Here is a 10,521-nt window from a genome sequence, read left to right as displayed (position 1 = left end):
TCTGTAGAGTTTTAGCAAATTCTAATCGGCTTCTCTTGGAAGGATTTTGGTGAAGATGGATTGCTTCTTAGTTCTTCTTCACAAAACTTTTAAGTCGTTTTAAAAGGAACCCTGTTTCATAAAATAAATCCAGTAGGAGAGAATAATAATAGCTTTCCATGATTTCAGGGCTAGCTGAAGTCTTGGCTTTTTCTTCCTGAATATTAAATGTTCCTCTAGACATATGAAGATTTTGTGCTGTTCTCCTTGTAATGAGAGTCTACAACTATTAGAGAACCTTCATCTTCCTTTTTTCTTCAGTGAGAAAGCAACACGTTAAGTCATGTGCAGTTCAAAATGCCCAATGTGCTGGCTGATAGTACCACGGCTGTGGCTTGTAGGGCCACCGTTCTGTAAGTTTGTTAGGCATCATATGGAAGGCCTATATTATATAGATGGAATGCAAACACTTTTGAACTTCTTTAATATTTTTGCTTCAGGTAGAATTTGAGTAAACAGGAGCTTTGTGTTGCATGGTGGCTCCTAGAAGTATGTTTTATAACAGAGTTTGGGATGCATCCACTGAAGTCTTTGCTTTCAGGCTTCAGACATCCTTGATATAAAATGAGGATGCTGACATCCAGCACTACAGTTCTCCAGTTCTCAATTAAATCTTGAAGTCTGTAGCGTCTTCTCACCAGCTCTGCATTTGCTTTAAGATCTCTGTATTTCTAGAATTGCATCCAGGCTGTTGTGTAGTAGATTCTGATCAGCCTGCTTTATTCTCTTTGTTAACAGGTTGGAAGTGCTTGGAAAGCATGGGTTACGATATTGAACGTTTTGTTGGTTACGTTAATGAAGGGCTCCTGTGCTCCATCTGCCGTGATGTGTTGGAAGATCCACTACAGGCTCCTTGTGAACATGCTTTCTGTACTGCTTGTATACATGGCTGGCTTGTTCATCACAGTAACTGCCCCGAAGACAGACAAGTGATTGATGTCTCTGTGCTAAGACCTCTGTACAGGTATGCAGTAGTCTCATTGTATGTTGGAACTGTATGAATTTAGGATTTTTCAATTTTTCTTGCATAGATTCATCTCTTTTCACCTACTGTGACTCAAAGTTGTCTTGACCCAACATATCTGTGGTAGAAAGCGATCACTTCCTTGGAGCCATTAGCATTTTCTATTTGTTATAACCACCTTTTGAGATACTGAGATTTCTAAACAAAGAGAACACTGATTTTTGTTCTCCACCTTTGCATATCTTTAGTGCAAGTTCTAGACACCTGTCTGGATATTATTCTGAACATCTACAGCAGCAAAATTTTCCCAAACAGTTTTAGAGAAAGCAGGCTAAACAGTACCCTAAAATATTTTCAAATTCCATTATGTCTCCCAGGTTCTTCATAGAATCATAGAACGGCCTGGGTTGAAAAGGACCACAGTGATCATGCAGTTTCAACCCCCTGCTGTCTGCAGGGTCACCAACCACCAGACCAGGCTGCCCAGAGCCACATCCAGCCTGGCCTTGAATGCCTCCAGGGATGGGCCATCCACAACCTCCTTGGGCAACCTGTTCCAGTGTGTCACCACCCTCTGTGTGAAAAACTTCCTCCTAATATCTAACCTAAACCTCCCCTGTTTCAGTTCAAAACTATTCCCCCTTGTTCTATCACTATCCACCCTCGTAAACAGTCACAGTAAACAGTTCTCAGGATTAACAGTCACTAAGCATTGTATATCTTTTATTTTTCTTTTTACTCTTATAATTGTTGCCAGTAGTCACAGTTTTATCCCTTGACACTGCTTGGTGTGTAACTCCTAAATTGTCTGTCTTACACAAAGTAAATAAGGTTGTGTTTAAAATCTGCAGCCACAGGCATTGGGTTTAACTCCTTTAGTGCTGAGAGTATTGAGAGGTTAGCTGTATGGAAAGCTGAGGTATACCATAGGCAGTGGCAATGAAGGAGTAGCCAAAGTATTTGGGAATATAGCTAAGCTAGTGAAAAGAGTTGAAAATAGTCAAAAATAACTAATTTGTTTGCACATTTAATTTTGGCAACTGAATTTCTCATTTAATATTGTTTCTTTTGTTAGCTTGTTCATTTCCAAAATATTCACTTGAATGCTTAAAATATATATATATGGAAACTGATTGTTCGTATGTTTTCCTGATTACAATTTGAATCTTAATTTGTCTTCACACAGCAGAAAATTAATATTTTTTCAATAATTTTCTGTCTTAAGAATAATTTTTTTTTTGTATGCGTAGGTATATGAAAAATGATCTAAATCGTCTTCAACTCCATTGCAAAAACAGGGAGTGTGGCTGTGAAATGGTTTGCTCCCTCGAGTCTATAGACCGGCATGAGAGGGAGTGTGAATACAGTCAGATACCCTGCTCCAATGCTGGTGAGTAACAGTCAAAGAAGTTCATCTTTTCTGTTCAGCAGATGTGTTTTCCATCTTCCGGTCAACAGAATGGCAATGATGGCCATTCATTTTTAAACTGAAATCCAAGTGTTTATTGAGATGTACTTTTTGCAGCAGACATTTCTGAAGAGAACTCATTACCCATTTATGGCAATCATGGCCATTAGCAACAAATTCTTATCCAAGAACTAACCTAATGAAGGAGAGCAGTGAATCTCAAAGTTCTGAAGATTAAGCAGCACGTTTGTGTAGCTTTCTGTCAGTTTGTCAGATTGCCTTTCAGTGGCAGCGGTTCATTAAAATGTGATGTTTGACTTCTGTCACACTGATTTGAACAGCTGGTTTTCCTGCTGCATCTGCAGCCATTCACCATCTCTTGACTTTAACAGAGAAGTATCCTGGGAATGGGATTTTTAACTAAATCTTTAGTGGAGTTGAGATGTTTGTGTTAAGGTCTCTGAAGCAAACCTGTGCTTCCTGAGGAAGGAACATACTTTTAAAAATAAATGTACTGTTAACATTTCCCAGCTGATTTGATTCAAAGTGTGATGTGTTTCTAGAAGAACTTAAATTTCTGATTAAAGAGGTTAAGAGCATAGTTGAGTCTGCCACTGTAATTTATTGGGAGGATTTTGAGGTGCTAGAGTTGCTCCAGGAGAAGTTAGAAGCCTATTAGAAGTCTCAGCAGTGACTGTTTCAAATGCACTTTTCACTTTCTACAAAACAGTAATGTTTAATGAGCTGCTGCATCTTGTCTCTGTTGTGTGGTACCAATGTGTGAACACATGTAAACCTCTCATGGTCTATTGGATAGACATAAGACTGACCAGTGATCAGGAAAACAGTCTCACCACTGTTGTACAACCTGTCCTCGGACTATTTTTTTCTAAATGTGACACCTTATTTATTTATACATTTACATTCTTCATCCATCCCATTCATTACAAGCTGCTAGTCTTGTCCTGCTATCAGAGTTGTCATTACTGAAGTCGCTTTAATGACAGACCAATGGCAGAAATCTTTACAAAAGAATACTCCTTAATTAAAAGTAAATGTTTTAATAAGAGTCTGTATTATGTGTGTTATAACTATTGTACTTTATGCTCTAAAGAATATGCTTTTTCCCACATTTCAGCAGATTGACAGTTGCTTATCTCATGATATTACAACTTCATTACTCACTTAAATGGTTATGTTGGAACTAATGAAAATGCTTCTGTTAGTTGTAAGTGGTTGGCTTATCTTGTTCCCTGTTCAGGCTGCACAGTTCAGATTGAGCGACGTAACCTTGATGGCCACTTGGCGGTGTGTGAATATCGGAGCCGAGAGTGCCCCAATGGTTGTGGGTACACCATCCTCAGTGCAGAAGACACACAGCATAATTGTGTAGCGGAGCTGAGAACTGAGCTAGAACTACTTCGGTACATATCTTCTGTTTCTTTGATGTTTGTGTTTGTCTGGGCCTAAAATCACTGCATAAAGCACTTCACATTACTAGCACTGAGTTCTGGTATGTGTTAAATAGTCCTTTAATCGATTAATACTAGAGGCACAGGGTATTATTTGTCTGTGCAGGCTTAAATTCTTACTGTTTTGATTGTTTTTTTTCTGTTACTTATTTGTCCAAGTTATTACAAATCCTGAAATACCATTGGTTACAGCTGAACAAAAGTGAGCTGGCTGTATAAACTGGCAAAATACCTGCCAAGAACTGGCCAGAAGTTGGCAATTTCCTTTTTCCATTGGTGTGATATAGATCCAAATCCACACTGTTTAATTATTTCTCTTCAATTTCTGCAAATTGTCCTGAAGATAAAAATGTTTTGATTATTTTGTTAGGTACAGACCAGTAGATTTATGTAAATGGGAGGGGAGCCAACTCTTTGCAGTGGCAGGTAATAGCAGGACAAAGGGAAATGGTCTTAAGTTGAAGAAGGGAAGCTTTAGGTTGGACGTCAGGGAGAAGCTCTTTTCTATGAGAGTGGTGAGGTGCTGGAACAGGCTGCCCAGAGAGGTTGTGGATGCCGCATCCCTTGAGGTGTTCAAGGCTAGGTTTGATGGGGCCCTGGGCAGCCTGATCTAGCATTAAATGTGAAGGTTAGTGGCCCTGCCTGTGGCAGGGGGTTGGAGATTCATGATCCTTGAGGTCCTTTCTAATTTGGTCCATTCTATTATTTAACTTCATAGAATCTTGTTTATAATTTCAATTAAAACCATGGCATAACAGTTGGTCAATATGAATCTTCTTAGCAGCATTCTCTTATTTCCTCTTATATATTTCTGTAGCTTTTCCTTTCCATGATATTCCAACTGGAATATCTTTGTTTCTTTGCTTGTTGGATGTTTTTTTTTCCTTTGTGTTTCCTTCCTATTTTTAATCTTTTGACTCTGGAAATCTTGTGCTCCTGAATGTTGCTGTGCAGTCTGGCTCAGATCCACTTTAAAGTCATTGAGACGTGAGGAATTGAGGTACCTGGTTACTGAACTCAAAAGGTTAATGTAGTAACAGTGAATTTTTGGCAGTTGATGTGTATGTGATCAGACTATGACAGATACTGCTGTCATTTATTGTCTTCTTTAAAATGACAAGGTGACATGTTTAGCAATACAGTAGTATTTACATTTCTTTTTTTATCTTGACTACATAAGCTCAGAAATAAGTATATACTACAGGCAGTAAATTATTTAAAGTCATAAATATCTGATCTCTAACTCATAGAATTACTTCACGAATGTGATACGTTTGTCCCCTATAACACTGTATGATAAGCACCAAGAATGTGTCACTGAAGGCAATTTATGGATGGTATAATTCATAATTTATAATTTTATAATTCCTATAATTTATGGTATCATGTCTCCAGAGAGATGTCCTGTACAGATCAGGCTGCCTGCAAAAAGTTTTTGTGGAATTTGAAATATTTTTGTTTCACCCGTGTTAACAAGGCTTAAAAAGGAGAAATGCGTTTTTAGGTCAGAAATGATCTGCAGAGTGGAGGAAGCAAAACATGAGATGGAGTCGAGATTAGATTCACAAAGAAGACATATGGTCCAAAAAGAGAGTGTTCTGCAAAATGAAATTGAGGAGCTCAAGGTGAGTATGATCTTTTGATTCCCCAACCCCTTATAGCAGTGTAGCAATTAGCTCTTCCCAGAAAGTCTTCTCTTTTGTACATACAGGGCCTCAGATAGAGGCAAGTTTTATGAAATATGGACGCCAAAATATGCCAGCACAGCCCTTTGCCTGGGCTAATCAGCTCTGTTGGGAAGCAGACTCAATGTTGGTTTTATGCAGTTTATCTGCTTCAAATTAATTTGGAGCTAACCTGAATATCGCTGTACAGGCACTGCATTGTTTGATGCACACATAACCTGTCAGCAGATAATTTCTAGAGTCTGAAACTAGGGCATACGTCACAAATCAAATGTGATTAAATAGCTGGCCCCTTTTTTAGTGCTTTTCAAAGTGTCTTAATCCAGTGCTGACACAGAGCCCTACTACAGACAATGGTGTTTATGCTGTACTTCTGATCAAAAGGTTGGAAAGCTCCAGTGTAAATCAAATAAAATAACCAGGAGGGCTGTGTTGTCTTTTGATACATCCAATCTTATATTATATCATGGAGTCGTGATTATTAAAGCCCAAAAGAATGGAAATGCTGTAGAGGTTTTCATTTTCAAGAATTTAAAAATAAAATGAAGTAAGAATGTACCTGAACGTAACCAAAATGTTGCTTTGGTTGGGGTCTTGACGTACCAAGTTTAAGCAGCAACCAGGTAAATCCACACACAGTTTAAGATATTTCATATTTTTGCACTTGGAGGAAAACTTTGGGAATTTTTGAGAAAAGACCCTTCTTAGATGAAGGTCGGTGCTGGGTTGTGTCTTAAATTGTTCACATTTCTTCTGCTCACAAAAGCAGTCGCCGATTTCAGTGTTGTCAGTTTATAATCCATTCCCTTATGTGCGTGAGCTGCTCAGCGTTGTTACACCATCTTCAGAGAAGTTCATGCATTGCAGTAAACCGATACCTGCGTTTCAGAGTCAGATGTCACGAGTGATGTCAGATGTGCGTTCCCTCATGGCCGCAGAGCGACAGCATCGACAGGAACTGGAGCAAGCAGAGCTGGAGAAACGGGAACTAATGGAGCTGCTGAGGGGGCTGCAGAAGGACTGTCGGTTAAGCACTGCAGAGGGAAGCAGGAAGACAACAAGCTTCCGCCCCCTGACGCGACTAGAGAGTGCAAAACGAAAACCTAGGGAAGTTACAGTTATCTAAACACAAGTAAGCTCAAAAAGCATTTTCTTCTAGTTTCTGTGACCATCTAGCAAACTTTTCTACTCTCCGTGAGTGATTGGTAAATTATTTCTGGTACGCTCACTTTCTTGGTAAAAAACTTTCTTTCCTCTTGGGCCATAGAAACAAACGGGAGAGTTTTTTCTTATGGGATATGGAGCATTAAACCCAGTGTAAGGACTTTTTCAGCTATATGTTATCATAAAGAAAGGGGAAATTCATTGATTTGTATCTCTTCAGTGTGTCATTTATAGAGTTATTTCAAGCCTGAAGATCAGAACTAGTCAAATACTTAAAGATTTTTTCCTTTCCGATCCGTTATTGTCCAAGTCTAGTTTATGCATGGACTTGAAAAAGAAAGAAAATGGGATTATTGGTAATGACATTTGAGATCTACTTAATTTGGGGAGAGTCAGTAATACAAGTTAATGGATTGTTTTGTTGTTTTTTGTATAGTCTGTGGGAGGTATATGAGGTATATTTCAAAGGTGAAAAGAAAGCACTTTAAATTCTAATTCTACTACTGTGTAAGAGCTTCGAGTAAGGATGACTTAACCTCAGAGCTTCTCTGACTTCCCAATCTTGAGAGATACACACTTAGGAGATATGTACCAAAGCCCAAGGTAATAGCATCCCCTAAAAACTTCTGTGTAGATTTCTGTGTAACTTGGGGTTTGTGGGGGAAAGGCCTTGCATTTTATGTAACTATTTGGAGATTTTTTATGTGAAAGTATCAGATTTCTACCAGGTCTTTTAAGCCTAAGCTCAGTCCCTTAAGTACTCTTAAAGAGATACATACGTACTTTGAGTTTCTGATTTTCTTTTGGTAGATTTAAGGCTACTTGTACATTAATGTCACAACAGAGGGCTGTTTGCACAGTGGCTACTTGGAATGTTTTTATTAGGGCCCAAGTCTACAGCTGTGTAAGAGCTAGGACTTTACAACAGGGGTACAAATACTGAATGAAGGGGGCATATCCCTGTAAAGGCTGTGATATTCATGGGAAAGAAATCTGTACAGTTTGAAGACTCATCCCTGTACTTCTCACAAAGCCTGTTTGTGTTGATTTCAGTGCTATAACTAAGCCATATTCTGTCTCCTGGTGCAGCTCTTCAGTGGAATAATTAGGAAAGAACCTGGCCTCCTGCTTACTGAGTACTTTAAATCATTTTTCAGGAAAGCTGGGTGCAGGCACAACAGTCTTCATAACCTCCCTCTCTAGAAAACATACATTTCTGTGTCTAACTTCCTGTCCCTCAGATCAACACTTTTATGGCTAAAAACATAACCAAAGAGAGAGATTGCAACCTTCTTTAGCACATACATTACATGAGGACTTGTGGTCAGTTTTCTTAATTTTGGGCAGTAATAAATCCTTCTAACTTGCTTTTCCTTCAGTACAGCTGAAACAACTGCACGCATCTTCTGTTTTTGTGCATTTAAAACCAACAAGTAATTCTCCTGTGAAGGTTTTCTTTTGTTTTGCAGCTATTCACAGGATGAGCGATGACCAAATATTTATTTGGTTCTCAGTTTACTATTTTTATATCCTAGGTTGAACTATAGTCATTGACAGTATCAAAGTCATTGTTAGCAGTCTCTTCCAGCTCATGACATAGCACCTCTCTCAAGCAGCCATACTGAACAAAGTGAAGCAGTAGTTATAATTTGGGAAAATTCACACCAAACATTCAGTGGTCGATTCCCATATCAGTGTGCATATCAGAGCTGTAGATAGAAACTAAGAATGCTTTTATTACCTCGTGTTCTAGGTAAGGAAGCTTTTAGTGTCTGTTTTTTTTCTTTGGTGCCTGTTCACACTAACATTCACACTAATTTTGAAGCTTCTAAGCAACGTCAGATTTATGCTGTTAGGATCAGTATATTTGCAGGATGTGATTTTCTGTGTTCTGTAATTGTGTGGTTGTGTGATGTGACTTCAACTATCTTGCTTAATGTGAAAGAAGAAAATTCCTTCTAAATCCTGCGGAACTCAGATGAGCTGGATCATCCTTCCTGGTTTGGAGTGCAGTGATGATATCTTCCATTCTGAACAGGGGAAAAAAAAAAACCAAGGAACTAGCTCTGTGCTTTTCTCTTAATGAGATCTCTGCATTTGTTCTAAGAATTTCACCCACTGATTTTATCACTGAATTCCTTCTAGTATAGGAGAAAGGGTTTATTTAATATTTGCTTAGCAGTTGGGCTACTGTTTGTCCCCTAAGTTACATACGTGGAGTTGTGTGAGAAAACACATCTTAGGACGTAAAGCTGACTTTCTGCTGCACAATCTATGGAGCTTCTATTTGCCAGCTCTGGGGGGTCTGAACTTCCAGTGTTAAAGTGGGGCAGTGCTTTGAGCCCACTTGTTGCTGGAATGACCTGTCAGCTTGGGTCTCCTTGAGCTGAAAGAAAGCACGTAGGTATTTTAAATGGGGTTATCCCAGCTGATAGCATTGGTTCCTTCCAGATATTTAAGGCTGATCCTGCTCATCAATGATGGCAGCTTGTCTGCACTTCAGATGTTCCTCTACTAGGGAACCACACGCAGGGCAGTCTATGTTGAACATGGTCATCGTTTTACCTGTTCCTTAAAATTAACTAGACTGAAATGAAACAGCCTGTTATAATAATATCCAGTTTTACCTTTTCCAGCCTCATGTGTTATGCAGCTGATAGTAGCAGCTAGCAGAAGCAAGGAATTTTTTATTCTTTCTTTCAATTCTTATAAAAGGGATAAGTAAGGGTCCAAATATTGTAGTAGATATTGTAAGTGAAGGTGCTCACTTAGAAGTTCTTCTTGTGACTGGGAACAAGGGTGTTAAATATTCTCATAGTACATCACAACACAATGAATTCCATTTCCTCACAGTTGGAACTGTGCTGAGAGCACATTGAACAGTTACTCAAGTGGACCAGTAGCCATGCAAGCAACTGTACTTAGCAGCTACAACAGAGAGCAAAGGCTGGGGGGGAGAGAGGCTGGAAAGAAGGAACTGCAGACTTCTTTGTGTCTGCAGAAGCTCAGCCTGAGAGCAGTTATGTGGCAACAGCAGCCTCTGCAGCAGCTGGCTTACCAACAAGGAATGCTGCCTTGGGGCATCACAATTACTGTACCTTACAATTAAAGGGAGATTAAGTCTGTGTTTCCAGCTAAATGCAATAGTACCAAACCTGCAAGAATCTCAGACAAAACTCAAAGAGAGCAAGTTAGTGAGATTACAAGGAGCAAATCCTTATCCTACATTAAATTGGGTGTAAATAAGAGTAGGGATGTATTAAAGAGATTAACACCTTTAAAGTGAATGGAAATGTTTGGCTTTGAAAGAAAGGTCAACATTTACCTATTTATTCTGAAGACTTGCAAGATACCAGTTAAAAGTATTTTGAAATTAGTTCCCTTAAACTGACTTCTCCACTTGAGCTGTCAAATTCAAGCCTAAATATTGCTTCCTCTGTTTCCTTCATGGTTAAAGCTACGTTCTCATTCTCCTGCATTCCTCTTAAAGCAAAGCTCGTCAGAGGTCTCAGTCAGAGTTGAACCACTGCTCCCAGGATCACTTCACTTTACTTGGAAATAGTTGGGAGTGCTTCTGTTAAGTTTAGCTGACTTACAGTGGAGAACCATGCATCTGAGTCAGATACAGGAGTTGCAGAGCAGAATTCTGCTGGCCTTACTCATAAAGATGGCAGGTTTTAGTACAACGCTAGTACTGGATTTACAGTCCTTTATAAAGGAGGTTTGCTTAACACTACAGAATCACAGAATGGCCGAAGGTTAGCGCGGACCTCTGGAAGCCATCTGATC

At 39.1% G+C, this 10,521-nt stretch overlaps 1 protein-coding gene across 1 annotated transcript; it reads left to right on the top strand.

Annotated features, from left to right (window-relative positions):
* Positions 1 to 797: 797 nt before the first annotated feature.
* LOC306944992 (RING finger protein 151-like) lies at positions 798 to 6,694 on the top strand (the record flags this gene model as incomplete). The annotated part of the gene is made up of 5 exons (XM_079533672.1): positions 798 to 1,003; positions 2,254 to 2,393; positions 3,673 to 3,835; positions 5,388 to 5,508; positions 6,458 to 6,694. 5 exons carry the CDS (start codon positions 798 to 800, stop codon positions 6,692 to 6,694), a joined length of 867 nt encoding a protein of 288 aa, XP_079389798.1.
* Between the last annotated feature and the right edge of the window lie 3,827 nt (positions 6,695 to 10,521).

This window comes from Tetrao urogallus (assembly GCF_951394365.1).
Source record: "Tetrao urogallus genome assembly, chromosome: 3".
Classification (NCBI taxonomy): domain Eukaryota; kingdom Metazoa; phylum Chordata; class Aves; order Galliformes; family Phasianidae; genus Tetrao; species Tetrao urogallus.
This window is presented reverse-complemented; position numbering and strand designations above follow the sequence as displayed.